Consider the following 25,608-nt stretch of genomic DNA (forward strand, 5'->3'; position numbering starts at 1 on the left):
ACGCTTGCACACGGTGCCCCAGCTAGCTGTAGCCAGAGCTTTAAAATGCGTGAATGCCACGTAGCTGGACAGAACCAAGGTAATGTTGTTTGCCTTTGCTTAATTAGCCATAATTAATCAACTTCTCAAATGTTATAATTAGATTAACAGTGTAAATGAGAAAATTGTAGATCAACATGAGAAACTTTCGATACAGCTTTCTACTGCTCAATGCGTGCTGCATAAAAGTATTTTTCCATGCATGAAAGAAACCCGTGAATACACGCAAAGTGCCTCGAGCGGTATATATATATATATATATATATATGTGTGTGTGTGTGTGTGTGTGTGTGTGTGTGTGTGTGTGTGTGTGTGTGTGTGTGTGTTTTGCCGGTACACTGCAGTCTAAAACTGCTGTCATTACGAAGTAAGTACTTACAAAGTACGCGAGTTATGTGGTAGGCAGTACATACGCGGCACAAGCCGCAGATTCGCCGCACTTTCTGCACGCTTCCTGTAGCAGACGACGGGGCCGGTGCGTTTTCACGCAGGCGCGGCTTCCGTGATTTTCAACGTCTTCTTTGTTGTTGTTGACAGTCTCGGAGGCCATGCAATTAAGCGGCTTATGTCTTTGTATTCCGCCAGGGCGCTGGCGACAAAAGTCGCGCAGCCGCCGTCAGGTGCCGGAAGGCGTCAACGCCCCGTGAAGCGATTGACGGCCGCAATAAGCAGCCGCTGCCGGCGATCGCACGTGTGATCATCGTGCGCTGGCCGGCGGCGGCGGTGTGCTGACGCTAAGCTTGTGAAACGACAAGAGTCGCGCAAACACCCCCGAAGGACAGCCAAGGACGCAACACCGCCGCGCCGTCGACATGGACTTCAAGAGCTACCAATTCTCCATCTTCGCGACCATGTTTTTCGGCTACGCCTTCTACGCGTACAACCGAAAATGCGTCTCTTTCGCTCTTCCCGAGTTGATGGAAGAGGGATTGACCAAGGAACAGGCAGGTGAGTAACGTAGTACGCGAGCTGGCTTGCTGATTGGTCTAGTCATCATTCATGTGCGCTGTTGCCGATGGCACACACTTCAAACGGTCGCGGTGGTCGCGTATTGACGGATGTCATTTTCTGACGGAGGCAGCGAACTTCCGAGAGTTCCTTTCTTTGCCACGACGAAGCATTTGACGATTCCGTTTTCCATGTTGAGATTCGGCGGGTTAGTTGCCTGGCATATTACGCGGCGTATTTGTCGCTGACGCGAAGTTTGGGATTATAAACACTCTGCGTATGCGCATGCAACGATTCAGAAGCGCTCGAAAACAGCTGCGTGATATTATGGATGATGAGTTCGTGAGCTTGCCTGCCTTGAAACGTGAACGAAGGTGTCGTAAAATACCGGATACTCGTAAAGCGCATTCGCGCTGCAGCTAGGTTGTTCGCAACGTTCGACTTGACCTCCCAGGTCGGTTTTAAGCATTTGGTGAAGTGTGCTATAGCTGTGATAGAAACTTCAGAACACGCGACTTCCTACCATTGGAATTAACCGCATTCCAGTGCTGCGTCCGCCAGAAGTTTCGTTAAATAGAATTTGTAGTTCTCCGGCAGAAAAGCAAGCCAGGAAGATATTCTCCACGTGAAAAGGTCTAAACGGCGGGACAAGAAATTACCCGAGTTACCAAGCATGTACTAACAAATCAAACTCGTATTTCCAACCCATCTGCCCTACTTATCTGCACACGTCTCTATAATTCATTCTAGACAATCAACTTTGCTTTGCTGGTCCAACAACAAATGATACCGCAACCAGGAAAGGTAACCACAATATGAAAAGGGCACGGCACAACCGTCGAGACAGTCTGTGTAACGCAGCTCGACTTTGTGCACTTGAAGAATGCTGGGCTAGGCAGCAGATATCTCACAGCGCATCCCAGCACAAGAGCCAAACATCAGTCGTGCGTGCGAGTTGTGTTTCCTGGCCCAATTCCACATCTTTGGCGAGAGATAAAATGGCGTTTTGACCGTGTTGTGGATGTCCGTGGGCCTGCCTGGAGAAACGTTTGATAAGTGCCTTCTACTTTCTATTCCCCTTGCCTTTCTCCGACCTCATGTTGAGAGGTTTGCTTGTGATGAGGTGCACGTTATCACCACACCAACTTGGGAGATAAGGAAAGCTGTCAGGAGTTGTTTCTGCAGAGTGGCGTGCCCTCCATTTCTTAACTTTACACCTTTATGGCTGTTCCTCGGCTAGTGTTGTCTTGTAGGCTCATCCCAGTGGCGTGGCCCTGTGTTCTGTCATGTGACCGCTGATTAAAGCAGCAGCTGCTCTGAAAACTTCAAACTTCCACTGTCCCTAGGTGTCTAAGTTAAATCAAAAGTGCCAATGAGTGTTGGCATAAGATGGAATATATAATTAAGAAGGAAAGGGTATTTTATTCTCCCATGACCCCTTGTCCACGCTCTCAGATCGTGCCTTTTATCCTTGTTAAAATGCAAGTTGAGATGAAAACTGAAAAAAAGGGGGGGGGGGGGGGGGGACTGGAAATATGTGTCAGTAATCTGTTCATGCTGTGCGACCAGTTTTTGTGACACTGACTCTAAACTAAACAAAATTGTATTGTCATTACTGATGAGAAAGAAAACTTGAGAAATATGACATTTCAGATGCTGCTAGAATGAAGTCGCGAACCATTGTGCAGCACCAACATAAAGCTGTCGCACAATGTTACACATTCACCTTTGCGATTGGGCAAATGCGACCCAGGAAACACGCAGCTAGCTAGTAGATGTCTTTGTAAGCTGTACTGTAGACTTAGACCTCTACAAGCCAGCTGGTAACTCAGCTAATGCGCGCTCCATTTACGGCTAGTGGTAGGCGCTGCGTAGCTGTGGTGTCAACATTCTATGTCCAGGCTTGTTCCAGCTTAGCAGGTGCTATAGTTAGCTCTACTTACCATCTTTACAATCCTGGAAGGTTGAATTATGTTACATGGCACTGCAAGTGCGCAAGAAAGGCAACCACCACAGTAATATTTTCACTTCGACTGTGGCGAGTTAATTCCCAGCCAGATGAGCTGCGATTTCATGCCACTGTAATATTGCACAAATATCAAATTGATAATCATTTAAAGAATAAATACAGTGCAACAAAATACTTTTTGTCAATACATAGCACTAATAACGAAATAGTTAACCCAACATTTATAAAGAAATGTATTTGTGCTCTATGTATTGTTCTCCTACTCCTTATAAACTGCAAGACAACAGTTTTTGCCTGAGCTCGTGCAAGTGTATGCATTTCTAGTGATCAAATGGCATCAGCACGAAGTAATTTTAAGGTGTACCAAAGTTGGTAATGAAACATTGGAGGTTTCCATACAAAGTATGACATCTGCTGCTGCGCATGTGCAGCAGAGCAAGCGAATTTACATTATGCCCCTTCATTTTTAAGAATTTAAGACACAGATTAAACAAGTGTAGCACTTCAGCCTAAGCGCACACTGAGTGCACGTAAAGCATTGCAGTCCACTCATTTTGTTCAGCCACTCTCAATGCTCTGGCACCATGTTATGAGCCAGAAAGGACCATTATTTTGCGAAACTTAGTGGATCAGTATTGGCATACTATACATGCCGGCTCCAGCAGTGCACTTAATAAGCATGTCTGTCTGACATAGTGCAACAAATGTACACGATTCTATTTCCCTTGTTCCACAGGCCATGAGTATCTTGCACTGGATGTGCACTGGATGTGCACCTTATGTGCCACTAGACTTGTGCTGGTATGAAAATGCCTGGATCCACATGCAAAAGCCACATTGCCATTTCCACGACTGAATACAACCAATAAACACCACTAACGCCTCAGGTAAACTGCAGTCTAAACAGTTGTGTGCAATACTAATGGCAACAGAACTGAGTGCAAGTCTGTGGAGAGTGCATATTAAACTAGATAAAACAGCATGCAAAAAGGCTGTTTCCCGTCTCTACACAAACACAACCTTACATAAGTTTTCATAGTTGGTTGAAGGAGCAGTAAAAAAATGCAGTTTATTTCATAAATACAAATGTGATTCAGTATGGTTCCCATGAATATGACTAATAGAGCGGGTCCTTAGTAAATGAAACCTCTTTGCAGAAAATTTAGAAATCATAATTATCAATGCACCGAAAATGTTTTTAAAATGTCTTGTTAAAATGGTAATACAAATGTTTATAAAATGGGTACAAGGACAAAGATTTTTTTCGAGAGCATCACAAAGGGGAATAGACATTATTTTCAATAAAGCAAACAGTGCAGAGAAAGAACAGGCTAAGACTTGGACAGAATTGTAAGCTTAAAAGGCAGCACAGGGGCGTTCACATTGCTCTCATGAATATATCGCCCCAGTAACCAAAGTTCTAGAAGACTTATTTCGCCTAAATCATGGCTGCAACAACTATACCATTGTCACACACCATACGTAAAACTGATTTGTGGTGCTTTCAAAAGTTACCATTTGGAATTACAACTGAACTGTGGCTGGCCTACCACAAAGAGATCATTGTGGGCCCCAGAGCCATGTTTTGGTTAGGAGGCCCTCCATTTCTGCTAACCGGAAAGGCTTAATTTTCACCCTGGAATATTTTGTTGCAATCTTCTATGGAACTTCCTTCTTCGTGCTACCTCAGGGAAATATGCAGCTGCTCACACAGGGATTGGCGGGCTCAATGGTTTCGAGTATTCTGCAGCAGTTAAAAACAAGACATCAACAGTGTCAAACGAATTGTGCATGAAAATTATTACTCTCTCTTAAAATCAATTAATGCACCTAAAAATTTATTAAGAGGGTACTGACACAAAAACTTTCCGCTTTTGCACTTTTTTAGGTAGTTGCTGATCGCACAATTATGACATTGAGCTGCAATTCCTTGAGCAGCACAAATAATTATTACATCACATTTTATACAGCTAGTTTAAAATGTACTCCAAGTGCAGCACTATTTTATATGTGAAGCAGGAGACTATCCACATCACCAATATCATAATTGGAATTCATGCGGTGTCACAAACAACTCGAGCATGACACAGTTGTCTCAGTGCAGTAGTTGACTGATATAATGACCTTGTCACTCAAAGCCATCAAATTGACCCTAATGCTTCTTTTTGAAATGCAGCAGGACTCTTCCCCCCCCCCCCCCCCCCCAGTTATCCTGTAGAGTGTTGAATGATCTGTTTTTTTTTTTTTTGGGGGGGGGGGGGGCAGCATGGTCATGGTGCATGTGTATACGTCAGTTGTGTCTGGTACCATGAGAGCAAGTGTTGGTGACATGAATAGACTTCTGTTTCACATCCAAAGCCACACTACATTTCATACATGTTTTCAGCTGTAACACTAAAAGGTTATGTATTGATAATCTTTCTGTGTTATTAAGCAAGTAATTGAGGCTCCATTGCATAATTAACGAGTTCACAGCTATCCATTCTTGGTACTATAAAAAACGAGACAAAAATTTTATGGTATCTCCCTAAAAAAAAAAAACAGCTAAGTATTCTCTAGTCAGCACAAACTATAAACAAACTTATCATCATTGTTTTGATGTCAAAATCACAGTAGATGTCAAATTCATATTGGATATTGTAAATTTCAAAAGGGAAAGGTCGTTTTTCTCACGTAGAAGTAGCACAACATAAAACTCCCTTTCCTGATGCAGACAGCATTTAAACATGGCAATTTGTTAAGGTAGAGTACAGGCTTATATGTATAACTAAATTAAAAAGCTAGAAGAGCAAATGCAAGCATAGCATACTTTCGTATATATGCCAGAAAACACAGTAAGAATTCTATGTAGCCAAGGGTATTACCGCATTCAGAAAACATGCGCTTGGCACATTATAGCCTGCAAGGCTGCTGTGCTAAAGAAATCCCAAATCATCATCAATCAAGGGTATAAAATGCATCACATTTTTCTTTGAGGCACAAGTGAGGCTCAAGCAGCAATGTTGTCAGCCATTCCGCAACTGTTTCAATTGAGTGTGACAGCATATTACCTCACGTTGGGTCATTCCTAGCCGCCTCTGAAATCCAGAAGACATTGATCAGCTGATGCAGATGACACAAACTACTTAAATTATAATAGCAAAATAATAGCACATTGGCTGTTAACGGCCTTAAGCTGCACTGGCTTATGTAGAGGAAACAGTTTAAATGTGGTTGCTCACTATACAACAAAATGGGCCTTGTTTTAGCCTTGTTTCTTGTCTCAAGTTTATTGTGATTGCTTTCTCCCTGCAGCCAAATTAACCGTACATTATTTGTAGTAGTAGTAGTGGTAGTAATAATAATGTTTATATTTCATCATCATAATGATGAAGAAAGCTGTAGGTAACAGCTGCTCTCTGTAGAGGCAGCTTGATAAAGGCCCACAGCTACCTTTGTACAAAACAGTCAGCAGCGGCAATTGCAAATAACATGCAACATACAGCAAAAAAAGAAAAAGAAATACAGAGGATATCTTAGTTTCATAAACAGGCAAAGCACAGGAACAAGTATAAGAGTGACCAGAGAAGCAATGCAGTTTAAAAACCTAGCACACACAGTTTTCATAATTCGACTGGCGTACACTGCAGAAAATCTGTACCAGCTTTCATTTCTTAATTAGTGTAGGCATTAAGTAGGGTAACTTATCTTTGGAATAATTTGTTTTCAGGGGTTATCATTTTCCACATTTCTTTATGTTGTTTATTAAGCTATGTAATGTTTTGTTGTACATGTGAAAGGTCATGTGGATAATGACGATTTTCTTTCATTTCGTGCCTAATTGCTACAGTTATTTGTAAGTGTAGAGGTTGTGGACACGTAAAATTCCAGCCTGCTGAAACAGTTCACCCGTGTGGGCATCACACGGTAAGTTAAAAAGTATTCCGATATATTTCTTTTGCATCAGGTATAGCTTTTGCAAGTTCGCGGAAGTTGTGGAGCCCCATACCAAAAAGCAATAGATGAGGTGTGAATAAAAAAGTGATTTACAACGTAACAGCTTTGCTCTACATGGCAACACTGTTCTGCAGCTACATGCATGTCATACCCACAACGCGTGATAACTGGTTCAGCGCACTATCGGTATGTTCGTTCTAGAGCATATTGCTTGAAAATGTAACTCCCTGAATTTTTATATCATTTACCAGCTCAATTTCAGTGTTACCATAAGTAAGTTGTAAATTATCATTTATTGGCTTTTTTTTTTTGTCTAAATAATACTGCCTTTGTTTGACTTGTGTTAATGCTTAAATTATTAAAACATGTCCAGTGTTTTTGTCTTGCAAGAATCTGGTTCATTCTTTCCTGGCCTATTATACTGTCTTTAGCCGAAACAAATATGCTGACATCGTCAGCATATAGAACGTATGTAGCGTCGGGATAAATGGGAATGAAGTCATTTATGTAGGCTATAAAAAGAAGATGCCCAAAAATGCTTCCCTACAGTACACCCTTAGAAATAGACTTCAGCTCCGAGCAGTTCCTGTCGATCTCGACTACCTGTTTGCAATGTTTTAGATAACTTTTTATTAAGTCTAGTGGATGACCACGAATTCTACAGCATTGTAATTTCTGAATTAATGAACAATGTTAAATATTGTCAAACGCTTTGGTAAAGTCTACATACATGCCTAGCACGACGTTTGTTTTCAAACTGGGATAGAATAAGCTCTTTTTGTTCTATTATTGCCGCTTCTGTAGATTGGTGTTTTCTGAAACCAAATTGAGTTTGTGAAATCACATTGTTTTTCGAGGAATTGGTACAGTTGACGCTGTGTAACTTTTTCTAATCCTTTCGAAAAAACTGGCAGTATAGATATGGGTCGATAGTTTCTAACATCATTTTTGTCACTCTTTTCGTACAAAACACTGACCTTTGCTACCCGCATTCTTTCAGAAAAAACTGCACTCAACAAAGATTAAATATATGAGTAATATAAGGGAGAAGAATATCCAGGGTATATTTAATGGGACTAATCTGCATGCCATCAACGTCACGAAACAAACTGTTCTTATGTTGTGAAAAAGCAGAATACACATCTTGTTTCACTACAGGCTCAAAAAACATGGAAGATAAATTTGGATCGGGAAGAAATTGAGTAAACTAGCTAGACATCACGTCACCTGTAACATTCACCAAGTAGTCAATAAATATATTTGCAAGTTCGACTCCTGATATTTTCTTCCCGTTAATTGTAAGGCTTTCCACACTTTGCCATGATGTGTTCCAGTTTAGAAAAATATTCAGCTTTTTCTATAGGACGTCAGTCTTATCTGCACTGCATTCTATTTCTGTGTCTATATAGTGCAACCTGCGTTTTCTGATTTCCTTGTTCAATCGATTTTTGTATGTCTTGTGTTCTTTAAGAATGGTAGAATTCCTACTTGCCACGAACTTGTGATGGAGTTAGTTCTTACATTTAATTTTGCTTAGCAGATCAGGGGTCATCCGTGGCTCGCATTTAAAAAAAGAATTCTAATGGACTTGTTTTTCTGAAAAGCGACATTTATATATATGTCTGAGATTGTCTAAAAATTTATTGTATGCTTGTTCAGCGTTTTTTATCAGAATTTTATCCAGGTTACTACCAAGCAATTCATTTCTAAAAGCCTCTAGATTAGGCCCAGAGATATCTTGAATTCAATATGCCTTGCTCTTACACTCTCGCGAACAGTGTTTTCTTTTTATGAAGAGAAATATAGGAAGATGGTGACAAAACTCCGGCAAAAATGTTATTACTGTTGATATTTGTAACAAACAAGTCCAGCAATGTTGCATTTTTCTCTGTAATTCTGGCTGGCGAAGCAATAGCACTAGTAAAACGATCTTATACAATCAGTGTATCTATATTCTGCTGTGACGCAGAATGACCTAATATATTTGTTAGTCACCTGCCAGTACCAAAAGATACAGGTTGTGAGACGAAAAACATAAGAGCTTTTTATAGAAGCATAAAACACTACCAGGGTTTCCATCTGGTGGCCTATATAACACACTGAAAACAGATGTTTACCTGCATGCGCACTAAGTATTTCAAAATCATCACATGTGATGCAAAAGTCGGGAACTAGTTCACATTGCATGCCTTCCTTCAATATTAACATAACACTGCCCTCATGGCACATTGCACAATTCAAACAAAGACTGATAAGATATGAATGTGGGTGCATCATACTTATCTTTGTCCCATTTTTCAGTAAGCAATATGGCATCAAACAAAGAGAATTCGGAGATAAAAAATTGAAGATCAACTTGTTTATTCCCAAGGGAACGAATGTTTAAATGTAAACATTTCAAGGAATATTTATGCTCAGTGGTGCTGATAACACACAGTTCTTGCGAAAGAAATGCATTATTTTTTTATTAAGCCATTTTGGATAGAATGGCAAAGGTTTACAGTTGACCAAAACAGGATAATATGGGAAAGTCATGTACGTTTCGTACAACAATAGCACACTTGCCGTTTGCCCTGGGCACAAAAACCTTTGCGTTCCTGTGCCACGCATACTGAAAGCTATTTTCTTTCGCCAATTCTTTTGCGACATTAAGCAACTGCCTGATGTGACTAGTTAGATTCTCTAGCACAATCACACGGCATCTTTCCTTCAATTTTTGCTGGTTTTCCAGTCACTGGTCCCTCACCACCTGCCTTATGTACTTCACAATTATGCCTGGAACTTCCCCGGTCTCGCTGGCGAACGGTGAATACTTCTGAGAGTATCGGCACACTGACCACATCAGCGAAGTTGTAAACTTTTTGTAGCAGGTTCTCAATTACAGTTACCTGAATTCCATGAAATTCTAAATTTAGCTTTCTGTTTCGCCACTCAAAGTCATTTAGTTCTGTCTTCAGCATTTTCTTCTCATCATAATTTTTTTTTGCATTGCATCTCGATGGCGCCCATTCATTTCTGAATGTTCTTAGTCCCTTTTTCCTGGTTTTCCAATCGGCACTCACATTCCATGACAGCTATAGATGCTTCATCCAAGGTTTTCTTCTTGCACTGAGAAAGGTAGAGTGTCATATGAACAGTGATAGCTTACACAGAATTTCAAATGTGACCTCCAAGTGAAGACAGGTGCTCTGAAAAAAAAAAAAAAAAAAAGAATTCATATACTCGGAACAACAAAGATAGAAAAAGATACAGGCTATATTGACTACACACTACTCTTTGACAACACTGGAATGGCTCAGCTGTTTTGAGTCGCAGCCACTCAGTAAAAACAGAAGAAAGGCCAAGTGATGGTTAAGCTACCTTACTTAAATATTTAAAAAAAATTATACTCATTCAACCAAAACAATACACGCAAAAGCAATTTAAGGTTCATGATTTGCCGATAGGCTTCTTACATTTCACACAGGAACATTGGAATCGCAAGTTTCATTTAGCTAATGTGTAAAAGTGATAATTTTTTTGCACTCAAGATATCACGCAGTGCCCGTTAAGTTTTGCAACCGCTTTAAATATTCAACTTTCATGAAATGTTGCACATGTATGCTTATCAGCTGCTGATCTTGTTTCACTCCCTTGTGGCTGCCCTTGAAACAGCATCGCAACCTTCTGCTCTTTACTGTCATCATTGTACAAAAGAGACCTCAGCTGCAGGCGGTGACCGCACTTGTTTGCAGCCTGCCGTTGGTGTTTGCATTGAAATTATGTCTAATAGTGGAGTGGACGCACTTCCATGCGCTAAATGTGAGGTCATTAGCAGTTTTTTCCACGTTTTGGATGGTCAACGCACGGTGTTGAGGCCACTGCCATGCGATATTTTTGGCTAGTTTCTCGTCTGCGGTCTCAGCCCGCAAGTACTGTTTACGCGATCATGTTTCATTACGTTGCATAGCGATGAATATGGTATTGCAACCGCATATCGAGCCGGTAACGGTATTACACAGCTCCCGTACGTCGTAGCCTGAAAGCCAGTACCACATTCCAGTTGCAAAGAGGCAAAAAAAAAAAGAAGATGCTGCTAACAAACCTAAAAAAAACTTGCAATCTGATACAGGCTCTGTTAACAACTGCATGAATGCCACAATCCGAACTGACGTTCGTGCGTTCTGATCGCGCAACACGATTTCCAGCAAAGTAGGAACCCTTCAATCATATAAATAATCACTTACCGCACTGAAATAAAGCGCTGTTGTTTGCCGTTCATGCAAACACGATTTGGAGATCTCTACTCGAAAACTCGTTATCACTTTATGCGAGCTAACAGCACGGACGGACCGCCGTCACCGCTGCCGAGTTTCAAAATCGCCAGAAAAGAGCGGCAAAAAAGAGCGCGAAGCAGCACAGTTGCATGTGGCGCCACCTTCGCTAATGGCGCTGCGCTTAAATAAAGCTGTCCAATTTTAAAAAGACTTTAATGCACAGCTGATTTTTTGAACAGAATACAATTTATCTTTTACTCTCTCTTGTTATGTTGATTTCAGATATCGCGCTGTCTTTGTGGGTTGCGAGTCGCAGCGTGCTGTCAATCTGGCGCCAGATTTGAACCGGCGAAGGTGTGCTCTTCAGAACGGGCGCATGAAATCTACGAAGAATCGGTTTCCGCGCTCTCTATTTGTGGTGCTGATTGCGCTAAAGGGGTTTAATATGTCCTGTCGACGCAACTCTCCCCTATCAACGCCACTGTGCCCTCACCTTTCCCGAGACATGCCGGCAACTTTCGCGCTCACAAAATTGACCGTTTCGCCCCCCCCCCCTCCACCCGCCCAATTAATGCCTTCGAAATTCCGACACATTTTATAAATGTCTTCACAGTGGCTAGAAGCATATAGCTTGGATACATCAAGTCCTAGCCATCTTGAAGATGTCTAAACTGCAGCTTGACATAGCTCTAACTGCTTCAAGCCTGCTCAAGCTGTACCAGGCTAGCTAGTAGCCGACTTGTGCTTCCTGGGAAGTTACTTTCACCTGAAAAATTAGAAGGCATGGTTGGTTTGTCCGTGTGAGAAAGTATCTTGGTACCATGTGAACCTAACCACAGCATTCATCATCATCATCATCATCATCAGCCTGGTTACGCCCACTGCAGGGCAAAGGCCTCTCCCATACTTCTCCAACTGCCCCGGTCATGTGCTAATTGTGGCCATGTTGACCCTTCAAACTTCCTAATCTCATCTGCCCACCTAACTTTCTGTCGCCCCCTGCTACGCTTCCCTTCCCTCGGAATCCAGTCCGTAACCCTTAATGACCATCGGTTATCTTCCCTCCTCATTACATGTCCTGCCCATGCCCATTTCTTTTTCTTGATTTCAACTAAGATGTCATTAACGCGCGTTTGTTCCCTCACCCAATCTGCTCTTTTCTTATCCCTTAATGTTACACCTATCATTCTTCTTTCCATAGCCCGTTGCGTCGTCCTCAATTTAAGTAGAACCCTTTTCGTAAGCCTCCAGGTTTCTGCCCCGTACGTGAGTACTGGTAAGACACAGCTGTTATAAACTTTTCTCTTGAGGGATAGTGGCAACCTGCTGTTCATGATCTCAGAATGCCTGCCAAACGCACCCCAGCCCATTCTTATTCTTCTGATTATTTCACTCTCATGATCCGGATCAGCAGTCACTACCTGTCCTAAGTAGATGTATTCCCTTACCACTTCCAGTGCCTCGCTACCTATCGTAAACTGCTGTTCCCTTCCGAGACTGTTAAACATTACTTTAGTTTTCTGCAGATTAATTTTTAGTCCCACCCTTCTGCTCTGCCTCTCCAGGTCAGTGAGCATGTATTGCAGTTGGTCCCCTGAGTTACTAAGCAAGGCAATATCATCAGCGAAGCGCAAGTTACTAAGGTATTCTCCATTTACTCTTATCCCCAATTCTTCCCAACCCAGGTCTCTGAATACCTCCTGTAAACATGCTGTGAATAGCATTGGAGAGATCGTATCTCCCTGCCTGACGCCTTTCTTTATAGGGATTTTGTTGCTTTCTTTATGGAGGACTACAGTGGCTGTGGAGCCGCTATAGATATAGAACCACAGCATTAGGGCACTATTTTCCATGTTCCTAACAGACCATTCAGCTGTAATAACCGACATCTGAAAGAAAACAGTGCAAAATTACAAACCACGAAGTAGAAAACATAAGTGCTTTTTTGACCACTTGCTTCAACTTTTTATATTGTTTTCTTCAAAATGTGAATTTAGCAATTAGCTTACCCAATTATCTATTCTGCACTAAAAGCTGCTTAAAAGGCATTGTGTTGCTGGAATTTTGTGGGGCCGCAGAAAATTATGCAGTATGCCTGGATTTCAAGGTTCCACTTATAGTGGGACCCACGGTTCTAAATGGGCACTAAAGAGCAATGGTAAATCAGTTCAGGCTGGTGATAAGTTTCCTCTGAATTTTATTTGTATTTATTTGGCAGCCAAACACTTACATTGTGAAGATGGGGGCCAAAGTTCCATTTCTTGAATTTCACACCCAGATTGCTTCTTGGGCACGGTAGTGTGACATCACAGATTTTTCAAGTATTTTGATTTGCGTGGAACTGTTAAAGAAGCTACCTAGGTTCAGTCATTGTTTGATTATGAACGAAATGCAACTATTTTCTATTGATGAAGAGTTCAACTAGTTCTGAGCAGGTGTTGTCAAAACCTATTGTCTCATTTGATGATGGTGTGCGAACGCTAAGGTATTCTTCTTTCATACATTAAGTATGGCTCACCAAGTTCAAAGAGAGAGTGATATTTTTTGGCATCCTAGAAGTGTAGCTTCCCACTTCAGTATAACTTAGCTTTTGTTTTTAGTATCCCTTTAAATTCAATAACACTGGATCTTTTAGCACATCATTATGTGATTTGCAGCAGAGGTTGTTGCACTCTTTTGTCAAGCATAAGGTTCCATGAAATTGATATCTGTTCATGGCAACTTGGGGAAATGCAAGAAAAAAAGATTTATGTTTTGGTCACTGTAAAAGATTACCAGATGATCAACTTTAATCCAGAGGATATCACACTGCAGTGTTTCCTAAGAGTAAGAGTAGGTTTGGAGTGTTAAAACATGTCAACAGTCAGTCAGTGCAGCAGTGTTTTATTTTGTTTGAACTTTTATATATTTTTCATTCATTGTCATCATTGCCTCACAACGGTGATCATGACCAGGAATACGAGAATAGGCTGACAGTCTAGTTGACACACGGTCTCCAAACTACAGCACTCGAAAATAACACAAAGCAAAGTGCAGTACCCAGTTACATAGAAGGCAGCGGTTTGTTATATGCATTTCCATTTGTCCTGTACCCAAGTGCTTCAGTTCTGTGATCATTACCGCAGAGCTACTCTGGCAGAAGTGCTTTAAAACTTTAAAACTTTTAAAAGTGGTGAAACTTGTGGTGAAATGAGTTTGTGACAAACCAGTTCTGTGGCAGTTGGGAAGGTTGAAGAAGATTCATGATAGAGAAAAATGTAATCGACGTAACTTGTAGCATGAAACTGCAAAGAAAACCTTAGGTTTATTTTGTAGCTTTTCCTTTCATTAATCTTTCTCCACTTCTGCAGGACTGATTTGCCATATTCAGTGCCCCTTCACTTTGAGCCGTCAACTAATTTGACTCCATGTTGCAATCGGCTTGCCTTCTGGTTAGCTCTGATGGCAGAGAGACTGCCCTGGAAAGGTGTTGGTCCTGGGTTTAACCCCGAACTAGTACATACTTTCTTCAATTGTGAAGCTTTCTTTCTGAGAAGCCTGTATGTGTTTACAGCTTTGTAGCTTTGTGCTGCAATCTGGGTGGAGGACAATTTTCCCTTCCGTACACCACGCTGTGTTGTTGACCGAAATCTGTGGGGATTGTGGTGTGCCCTGTCACAGCCCTGTAGCTGGCTAAGCCCATAGCCACGGTGGTCAGATTGCTTGTGAGTATACGAGTCACCACAAGCCCCAGTGCTTTCTCTCCACATTGCAGGCATGATCATCAGCAGCCAGAATTTAGCTTATGCCGGCAGCAAGTTCATGGGTGGCGTGCTCTCTGACCGCCTCAGTGCACGCCTGCTCTTCACCTGTGGCCTTGTCATCAGCGGCGTGGCGACCTTGCTGTTTGGCACTTCGCCCAACTCTGTGCTGCTCTTCTCTGGATTCTGGTTCCTGAACGGACTGGCCCAGGGATGTGGCTGGCCATCTTGTGCCAAGATCCTCAGGAAGGTGGGCTGCATTGACATAAGAGAGGTGTCAGAAACTGTGTAGTGACAAAAGAGAGCCTGTATTTAATGCTAGGTGCTGATGGCAAAAAGCTATTAAGTAGGTCTGAATTAGAACCTCAGTGACAGTGGAAACAGTTTTCGTGCCTGAAGAAACGCTTAGGATTACTACCAGCATCATAGTCATCATCATAATCACCGTCCTCCCCTTCTTCTTATTTCACTTATGTTTAGGGTAGGCCAAAGGCTTCTTCTAGCAATCTGCGATTGCCTTTGTCTTCCATAAGCCAACACTATCCTACACCTTCTAATCTTCTGATGTCATCACACTATCTAATCTGCCACCGTTGACTGTGTTTTTCTTCCTTTGCCTCCATTCTGTCACCTTAACAGACCACTAGTTATCTGCTATGCCATGTTGTTGCCATAACAACAAGGTAGTAATCACAATAGCCAAAGCAGTAGGCTGCAAGAAACTACTTGTTGCAAAATCTGTGGTTCCAGTACTTCAGTGGCACTACACAATTTTTCTTTTTTCCTTGTTTGCATTACATTCTTGCCTACCTTGTAAAGAGACTAGCTTCTTGGCCATCAATCCCAACTCGCCTTCTACTATAATGTATACGATTTGGTGCTACTGAAGCTTTGGTTTGATTAATTGATTGATTACCTGGTTGACAGTCAGCTAAGGGATCATCGGAGAGGAAGCACAGGCATGATATTCAAAGCGTCCGAGCACGCTTAGGGCTGCCGCTTCAGTAGAAAACACTCAATTATATGTGTGCACATTTACCTAACCTATAGTACCATTTTGTCCAAAGTGGTTCTCACCGTCTCAATTCGGCACCTGGTGGAGTGTCCTCTCCGCATCTGCAAACATCTCGGGTGGAGTGGCTCCGTTTCTGTCTGCATTCCTGATCCTGAACTATGGTTGGCGCTTTAGCCTGACAGTAGCTGGTAAGTAAGCTCTGACGTGACTTTTTGTTTTGCTCCAGAAATTTCATTGTTGCCATGTATAGTGACACCCCTCGTTTACACTTGTGCTTGGACATTATTCTTGATGGTCACTTTCGGGGATACAACCACTTTCGCATGACTAGCACTGGACGTGTCAGGGTCTACGGGGGCAGTGTTCCTGGATGCCAGGAACGCTGTTGATCGAAAGTGGACTCCCAAGAATACTGCCCCAGCAAGAAGTTGCACTGTGCCAACCGGCTTTGGCTTCAGAGTCTTCTTGGATGTGTTAAAGTAATAGTTAGCTTGATCCACAATCTCTTCCGGGATGTTTCCGCATTTTAGCATCTGCCTTGTCTAATGCCAAGCTTTACAAGAACAGCTCTTGTGTGCTTCACTCATTGTGACAGGAGATAGCTTTATTATCCCTGATGTGTACTAGTAGGAAACCTGAGCTTGTTACAAGATGCTAGCAGTTATTTCATCTTTTGGACGTATGAACTTAAACTCCTAGGCCCTCTACAAAAACATCTTAATCTGTGCCCTTGTATAGTAATAACACATTTGCTATGATTGATCAGCAATCCTTCAAGCTTAAGAAGGGTGCACTGAACTAACTTTATAATGGTGTTTGTGTATATCTGTGAACTTGCCTAACAAGACGTTTTTCTTTCTAATATGAGCAATGTGCTGTAATATATGTTGTACAGGCTGCACTTGCTGTGTAGTCTGTGCATGTCAACGTGAACTAAAAATAAAATGTAGTTTTCGCTGTTATTCATTCACTCAGCTCTTGTCATGTCCGAGTGCCCATTCCTATGCACCACTACAAAAATTGCTACCTTACAAAGCTTCCATAGTTGGCTTCTGTGCGAAGGTCGTTCAATTGTTTGAGCGACGGCTATAAATGTAATAAATTATTAACAGCTAGTTGGGACAAAGTGTATATCTTGCAACATAACAATGCCATTACTGCAAAGCTGGGTATTCGTTTATTTATTTATTTATTTATTTATTTATTTAGCATTGTTTTAAACACTGTGAATATTTTGGATGGCAAGGCTAAAAGCAGAGTAATCTGCCTAGTGTAGTCCTTGTCACCCATACCTTACTCAACACCTCTATTCATACTCTTCTATCAATTTGAGCTGCATGAAATTTTTCAGAGATCTTTGTGCCTTGTTTGAACTTTCATCTGGGAAGCAGTATTTGTGCATCTAAATGAAGATTCACATCTGTACATTATACATTGCATGTCCAGATTACTGGAGTGTTGCAATCTTCCTTAACAAATACAGGTTTGTACAGTACAGTGCAATTCCTTATAATCTAGCAAAGTATAGCTTATTTCATATGTCCTATGAGACATGAAAAGTCAGAGGAATATCTACTGTTGGGGGGCCTTTTGATGAGGCTTTCACCCTCCTGTAAAGCATCTTCAGTCACGTTTGCCTGCATCCCCTAAAGCCACAAAAAGATGCATCTGACCATTAACGTTCCATCAAATAACCACAGTAGGAAGGCTAAATTTCGCTCTTGCTGATTTTCATCAGGAACCGTGTCGATCGCCATGGGAGCCGTGGCCATGTTCACATTGGTCAACTCCCCGACCGACGTCGGTCTAGAAGCACAGGATGCAGCCGGCAAGAAGGCCGCGGCAGCCAAGAAGGATGCAGCAAGCAAAGGTGAGCCTCGCAACATAGGGTAATGACAGCCTAGTCGTCGGGAATTTCGCATTTTAGTCGCTCACGCAAGCATGCAGGAGAACCCCAGAAGCCAGCGGCCGATGACTGCAGCTCAGCGACTGTCTGGGACCTGGTGGTCAGTCCATTCCTGTGGCTCGTGTCATTCAGCTACCTGGTCGTCTTCTGTGCCAAGACAAGTGCTGTCGACTGGGGGCAGCTGTACGTGATGGAGGACCTTGGACACTCGCAGTATGCAGGTACACCGAGCTGTCTTTGTCGTTGTTATGGTTTTTATTTTTGTTATTGCTATATTGTCGTCATATCTGACATCGTTGTGAACCCACTCCAGGTTTGTTTTCAATTCAGTAATGGTGGTGTTAGGGGTCGGAAAAGAAAAGTGCTACAAAGACTGCAGGCTAATTGTCACACTTGTGGAAACAGGTGATAGTCTCAGTACATTCTGATGCTCTTGAACTTGACCGCCAATCTTTGCACCCACCCACAGTGTGACTACACAGCAACGTGCAGTCATGGATTAAAAATGAAGACAGAGAAGAAATTTATTTGAAGAAGGGCAGAGAGATTGATTTGAGCTTGTGAACTCTGGCTACAACCCTGCACTTTAGAAGGGGAACAAGGGTGAAGTGTGATGGTACTGGAGAACAGCAGTCATAATATGCCTGTGAACATTAGGCATTGCAACCTCCATCTATAAGGTTTAAGTGTGTAGTCTGGTGTCATGTGTAAATTGTAGCCTTGCCTGTACTGTCAAAAAGGCCAGAAAGATGCACACCTTTCACCTTCTTGCATTTTGTTCTGTAACTGCAAGTAAGTTAAGAAAGCTTTTTGATAAGGAGAGAAGGCTGAACTTGGATGTTTCTGGGCCACCTCTTCCAACCCTCTCACATTGTCATCATATTAATTTTTACAAATTGCATCCTGCTTGGCATTTTCTTGTGCTGTTCTAGGCAGTGCCCTAACAAGCAGTATAGAGTCTGGTGGGTTCTTTGGAGGCATTCTGGCCGGCTACCTCACTGACTGGTTTCTGCACTGGCATGTCAAAAGGGTGAGCTGCTACCAGCACACGTTTGCTAAGGAAAGCAGGTGCTTCTAAACGAGGCTGCAACTTTGGCCTACAGAGCATGTGCCATTGAGCTCTTGTTGTTTTCTGTGTGCTACTGTAAGTCAGTTAGGTAATGGACTCTCAGAACAGAGGATGAGGACTCTGGTCCCAAATGGCATCCTCGCTCATCGTGGCATGGCCTTCTGACCCTGGGACCTCTTTCTGTATATTCTATTCTTGTAATCCTGTTTTGATAAACACAAATGACCTTGAATTTGAATGCTCTTGTCTTTGTGACATGTCACAAGAATTTCAGGAAAAAAAAGAAAATGCCCTTGGCTGTGCAGTTTGCTTTAAATTGCCACTGATTTTTTAATGCAACATGCTGTGGCTCTTATCGTCATTTCAGCCATGACACATTTTTGTAAGAGCTGTTGATGGCTTTGTATAGCAACACCAATGGAAACTAGAAAAGCTTGCAAAAGATGGAATGCACCCTTCAACTTTCTTTCCTAAAAAATGTTCAAATTTTAGTGAAGTTAAATGAAATCGTGGGCTGCCCAGCCTGCTTACATGGTTCCTCGGGAGACAACTGCATTTTTATTGCTCTTTCAAAAGGGAGAAGACAAAGCCAGGTGAAATGGGTAGTTTAAATTTAAAAGAAAGGCATTGCAGTATCTCCATGTCAAAGAGGCATTATGGAGCAGCGTCTTTCAAACTTTCCACGTTTTGAAAATGGCTGCACTTCATAGCACTTGTGGACTAGAGCTCTCTCTTGTTTTAATGCAGAGCATTTTTTGTATTTTACCAGAGACTTTGTGGTATGTAGATAGGAAGTCTTATGTCTTGCCTCGTTTGGGGCTTCTTCAACTAAAATAACTACTTTTCCTGTAGTTGGATGTCATTCAAGGTCCCCCCTAGTGCATAAGCCAAATGCCTTTCTCTTTAGGCCACAGATGCACGCATGGCACGAGAGCATAACAGCTAACCATACTCCTTTCCACTTGAAAGCTAGTGCTTTGAGACAGTTGACTTATGCATCACGTTGCATAGCAACTGTTTGTTTCCCTCGTGTATCTCTCATCCTGCCCTGGCAGCAGCTGGTGCTTTGAAAGGTTATGTGACGTTGCAGTGCCCTGAAAATCAGTAATAGTGGGTCAGGTTGCAACATTCCACCATCAAAGTACAATAAGTTGTCGTGACATTACCGTCACCATCATCATTGTCACGCCATTGCCTTGTCATTGTTGTCGCACACACATGCATATGTCGCACGCACAATTGCTTGCCCTGCCTGGACATGTAGCGCCATCCGGCAGCACCTTGTGGAACCTCAAACGATGCTATGTAGCCAGCTACCTGCCAAATGCTTCACATAACATTGATCTCTGCAGTGTGTGTGACCTCCATAATATTAATTTTTTTTTTCTTTTTCAGGGCAGCAAAAGTAATGCAAACCCTAGGATACCCGTTGCAGTACTCTTCATGGCTGGGGCAGCCGGCTGCTTTCACCTGTTGTGCTTCAACATAGGAAAGGGATCCTCGGAGGTAAGTCTTCACTTTTCAGTCTTCAAGCAGTGATGTTGAAAAATAATTTTTAAGAAGTCTTGAGACACCCAAAATATTGCAGGTAAATATCACCTGAGAATAGGATATGAGGCCTCGAATTTCCTAGGCTTTTGCTTTCATTAGCATATTGTATTATCATTATTATTGTTGTTGTTGAAGAAGCCTTTATTTCAGCATTGTGTAATACAGTATGGTTGACAGTATCATCTACTGCTCTGCACATTGCATGGAGCTTAAACACGACCTTCTCCAAAAGTTCAGGTTGAAAAAATCCATATGACATAGGAATAAAAGTTAATTGCATAGGAGGTGTCTCTGATTTTTATTACAGTGCCTTCTACCAGAGCCATTAGGCATCTTCTACTTGGCTTGGCTAGTGCTGCTAAGGGATGTGGATGAGGAGACGTGTGGAGACACTCAGCACTTTGCCTGAGTGAAGTCTCTCTTGAGTGCATGCAGCAGGCCTGCATTGGAGATGGGAATGCTGTTTTGCATGCCATAAAAGATGCCAGCCCACGAACTGTTTCGTTCTAGCGCATGTGAACATAGGCATTTGTGTGCATTTCTCCAAGCCAGGGCTAGTCACATGATTTGTAATTCACTTCACGGTACTTAGTTGAGGCACCATCTACAGCTGAACACATTAAAGAAAATTGTCTCTCCCATCTTGTCATTTGGAATTGCAGCTGTGGATATCCAGCATTGGCCTGGTCTTGGGCGCTTGCCTCTATGGACCTATTGCCATCTTTGGCGTCGCTGCTTCAGAGTCGGCACCGGCCCATCTGTCGGGAACATCACATGCCATCGTTGCACTTGCAGCAAGCAGTGAGTCACCCTCATACTTTTTTCTTTCATAATGAATGTTTGTCATTAAGGTAGTTCATTACAAAGGGTTTTTCTAGCTTAATACACTTGCATCTAGCATTTGTGTTCAAACTGGTCACAGACGTGAAGTTTTAGTGCATTTTATTCACTAGCATGCACAGATTCAGTACCCCCTCGCTTCATTTGGAGAAAGTGTAAGGTACTCATTGCTCATGCTGATGCTGGAATAAAAAGTAGGTTTTTCTTGAGTGAAAGGAATGGTGGTGCCATCTCTTACTAGGTTCAATGCAGTCCGAGAGTTGTGCCATTTGTCATAAAGTCGAACGCAGCGGACCTCCCGAAGCGGCTCTTCTGTGTCCATGAGGAAGCCCTCAGGAAAGTGGTGGTGGGACACGATAAGTGCGTACACAGACTGCTAAGGCACACACTAACAAAAATGACAGGCACTTGGCTTTGCAATAATGTTACAGTGCAGCCAAGAGTGGCACCTAAGTCGGATTTGACTTGTCGAGGTGAAGTCAATCTCGACAGCCATCTTGTTTGTGTATTGTTGCCTTTCTTGTAAACATTGCAAATACATCTTTGTTTGCGAATATCGCAACATAACGATATGATACATTCATTCCCTTAAGCTGTTTAAAGATCCCGGTACACTTAAACATTCCTCCACTTTCCTTGCTGTCTTTAAATACTTAGTGCAGAGGGCAGCGCCATGCCTTGATAGAAATATGTTCACTGCAAATCATTGTAGCCAAACACAAACACAATCAAGGCGAGCTACTGGCTCAGATGGATTGATGACACAGTCGAGCATTGTTTAATAAACTAGCATACAACACAAAGATGCCTTTATTATATCCAATATTCATTGTAAGCATCTTAGTTATGATGAGGTTCAACTGTAATCAGAAACTTTATAGGATGGAGTCGGCTGGTGCAGGACAGAAGTAACTTAAGATCACTGGGAGAAGCTTTCGTCCTGCACTAGACATAAACAATAGAACAATAAAATTAAAACAGCGCTAGACGACAGGACCAGAAAGAGGAGGAGACAAACGCGGCGCTGATAGACTATAGACTGATGACGATGAGGACATGCTCAGTGGTTCCTCCTCTGATGTTCCTACAGTGAATGTGTGTGATAAGTTTGAGTGCAGGGGTTTCCAAGCATTATTGAAATGTAGGGTCTGCTTCTGTTGAGCAATGGTGTGGCCTGCCCATTCCTAGAAGTCTGGTGGAGGAATGTTAAAAAATGTTAATTTGGCAGCTAAAATGTCATAAAAAGCACACCTTGGAACGGATAGGAGATCAAGAAGAGATTGAAGCTTTTATTTCATTTTTAGTTATTTTATTAAGAAGATACTGTGGACATGAAGTCAAAGCAGGGAGGTTGTTATGCAACACAGATTAGTAACAAGAGTTGAACAAAACACTTAAGAAGTAAGTTTCAGATACAAGTTTGTTACAGGTCCCAGGGCTATCCTTCAGTCAGTTGATTACCATCCGCTATCATGCACAGGAAAAAAAGAAAAATTAAATGTACCTGTCCTCATAAAAAGCAGTGTCAGAGAATCAGTGTGGTGGTGTCTAGTGTGCCTGGCTCTCGAGGGTGATAAATATCTCATATCTCATCGCACACGTGAAGTTGTGCAGCACTCTAAGGATCATGTCCTGCTGTGCTTTTTACTACACACAATGGGATATGAACTAAGCCTAGGCCTTTGAAATTAATGAACGAAGCTTCGTCTAATTACCTATTTATCAGTGCCTATCAATGTCATTAGGCCAAAAGCTTAACTGCACATTTTTTTATTTGTCTGCAGTTGGCGCTGTCATTTCTGGACTGCCATTCAGTATTGTCGCCAACCGCTACAATTGGGGTGCCGTCTTCGTCCTCCTGGAGGTGTTGTGTGGTGTTACGTCTGTGGTGCTCTTCCTGGGAATGAACTTCAGTGCGAAAATGGGAGCATCGAGACCAAAGAAGGACTAGGGTCGACGGTCATCACACTTACTCTTGCCTACTCATTCCTTCAAGCTTCCACTTACAAGCCTCAACGTTATTGCATCATTTCTCTCTCCTATCAAACGACATTTGACTTTCAACTTGGAGACCGTCACAACATAATGGGAGAGAAGGGAGGGATGCTATTGTGTACTTTATAAATTCTTTCGACTCTTTCAAAGAATGCCCAAATCTACGAGGAAATGCAGTCGGTTACAATACAAGAATTACAAACATGCAGGTGTCATTGTGAGCAACCATGGAAGGCTTTAGTTACATGTTTCTTCTAAAAAACCTCCTTGACTTCCCTGGTCTACTTTTACAACAAGGTTGCCCGCCACTGTCGGGAAAGTGCACTGCCACCGAAGATTGAGCTTACATCTCAACAACTGTCATTATCTTTCATATTATTAAGGTTTACCAGGTAAATTCAGGCCAGTATGCGAGTATCTTTCTCAAAGCAAACCTGAGTAATCAGTGTGGCTTGTCTCAAGATGACCTGAAACTAACTGAATGCTACATCCAAACATTTTATGTAAAATCCCAGTTTGTTTGGACTAAAGATATGCGCCTCACATTTTATTTCTAAATGTATTTTAAAAGATGGCTGGATTTCTTTAAGGAAGGATGAGGAAAAATGGTAAGGAATCTGGTCTCTGCGATTAATTATGATGCTCCATTGCTCTGTGTAATAGTGATGACAGCCTTTAGGTGGGCTTTCTCATGTTTGACAATGATCAGGCATCAAAATGAACTTAGTACCTGTTTTTGAAACCTAGCATTTTGAGCGTGCAAGAAAACTCGGAATGTAAGGATAGGTATCAAATCATAATTTTTGGAACGACAATGATAAAATGGAAATACCCACGAGTCCAAAAGAATGCAACAAGTGACCAGATAATTTTATAATTGGCTCAACGTATACTAATTAAGCCAGGGTCCATTTAATGTAAGCAAAAATAGTTTCCCTGCTGTGTACTTAGCAAACTTCCTTTCCTCAGCACTATCACATTGTCCAAGGTGAAGGTGGGAGGTAGACAAAGAACTTGGAAGGGGAAGAAGAGCCAGCAGAGGTAGTTGAATGGCGCATAGGTGTCTGTTCGATTTGACGTGTTTTATACTTTATTCTTAGCTTGAAGCTAGCTGTATTACAGAAGGCATGGATACATTACAGCTATAGATTCAGGAAAATGGAATGTAAATGTTTCCGCCATTCTGTAGATTTTAATTGCTGAAGGGAAACCTGGAGTTGCAGTTGGTTAACCACCACTGAAAAGGTGGTTAGTATGTACGTCTTTTTGTGGTTTGTCATGGATTCATTGGGAAAGCACATTAGAGCTTCTTTTATTGTCCTTTATGATTCAATTGTGCTGCTTGCCAAGCTCACAGTGATTCTTTGGAACAGTTCTTCCCCTGTATCTGGCGAGTATACACGTGACAAATCACTTTTCTGTTACCTCTTTCTCTTTAAATAACTGAAAGAAGAAAAAAATGACAACTTGGATATCTTTTCAAAAAGTGAAGCTTTCACGTATGGTGCTGTTGAAAGTAAAATTTGCCAGCTAGCCTACAGAGTATGTAATGCAATAGCAACACGTATATGGTGACATGCGGCATCAATTGTTTGTCATTGGTAAACAAACGATTCAGTGTTTCAAGTTCACAACTATTTCATTTTATTACATAATCTTTAGCTCGTAAATAAATCGTAATTCTTTTGACCATGCCTGTCACTGAGTGTAAATTATGTTTGGTGAGCAACACTCACACTGCATAAGTAGCCAAGAGCTAGAAGGTTGAAGGTTAGGCAAATCCATCTAATGCCCGTTGTTTCCTTTGTTGGATGAACAGTAATAACAGTGGCACACACAAACACCAGGCGCTGCATTTTCCCTCAGTGTCCTTACTGTTAAAACCCATGGTTGAGTCTACCTGGTGATAAATTTACCGGAATAACAGTATTAGCTGCATAGTAGAAAATTCTACTTAGTAGATGTTCTTTCTGGGCTGCATAGCTGGTTTTTAGTCTTTTATTTCCATGTTCATTGAACAATAATGTGGGATTTCTTGCAAGATGATAATGCAGGGAATTTTATGATGTTTCTGCACTACGGTTCTTATTGTACTAAGCATTAGTGTAACTCTAACTACAAGAGTTTGTGCAGGGCTTTTGTGACGTTAAGCTTGGTGAGAGTTTTTTTCTGCAAGTCAATTTACATCATGGTGGACAATGCATTATTGTACCTTTTTGATAAAAATAAAGATGACATGCATATCATTAAATGATCTGAACTGACTTTTGCCTCATTATTTGAGTTCACTTTCCATTACCTACCTAACCTTAGTTCATCATTGCTGTGGTGAAATTCGCATGTA

At 41.8% G+C, this 25,608-nt stretch overlaps 1 protein-coding gene across 1 annotated transcript; it reads left to right on the forward strand.

The window, feature by feature from the left end:
- The first annotated feature begins 670 nt into the window (after positions 1-670).
- LOC126539076 (glucose-6-phosphate exchanger SLC37A4-like) lies at positions 671-25,518 on the forward strand. The gene is made up of 9 exons (XM_050185788.3): positions 671-987; positions 14,903-15,138; positions 15,956-16,091; positions 17,642-17,773; positions 17,851-18,030; positions 18,742-18,839; positions 20,274-20,384; positions 21,092-21,230; positions 23,054-25,518. Exons 1-9 carry the CDS (start codon positions 852-854, stop codon positions 23,218-23,220), a joined length of 1,335 nt encoding a protein of 444 aa, XP_050041745.2. The 5' UTR covers positions 671-851; the 3' UTR covers positions 23,221-25,518.
- Positions 25,519-25,608: the final 90 nt, after the last annotated feature.

The sequence above is a fragment of the Dermacentor andersoni genome, chromosome 11 (assembly GCF_023375885.2).
Source record: "Dermacentor andersoni chromosome 11, qqDerAnde1_hic_scaffold, whole genome shotgun sequence".
Lineage (NCBI taxonomy): Eukaryota > Metazoa > Arthropoda > Arachnida > Ixodida > Ixodidae > Dermacentor > Dermacentor andersoni.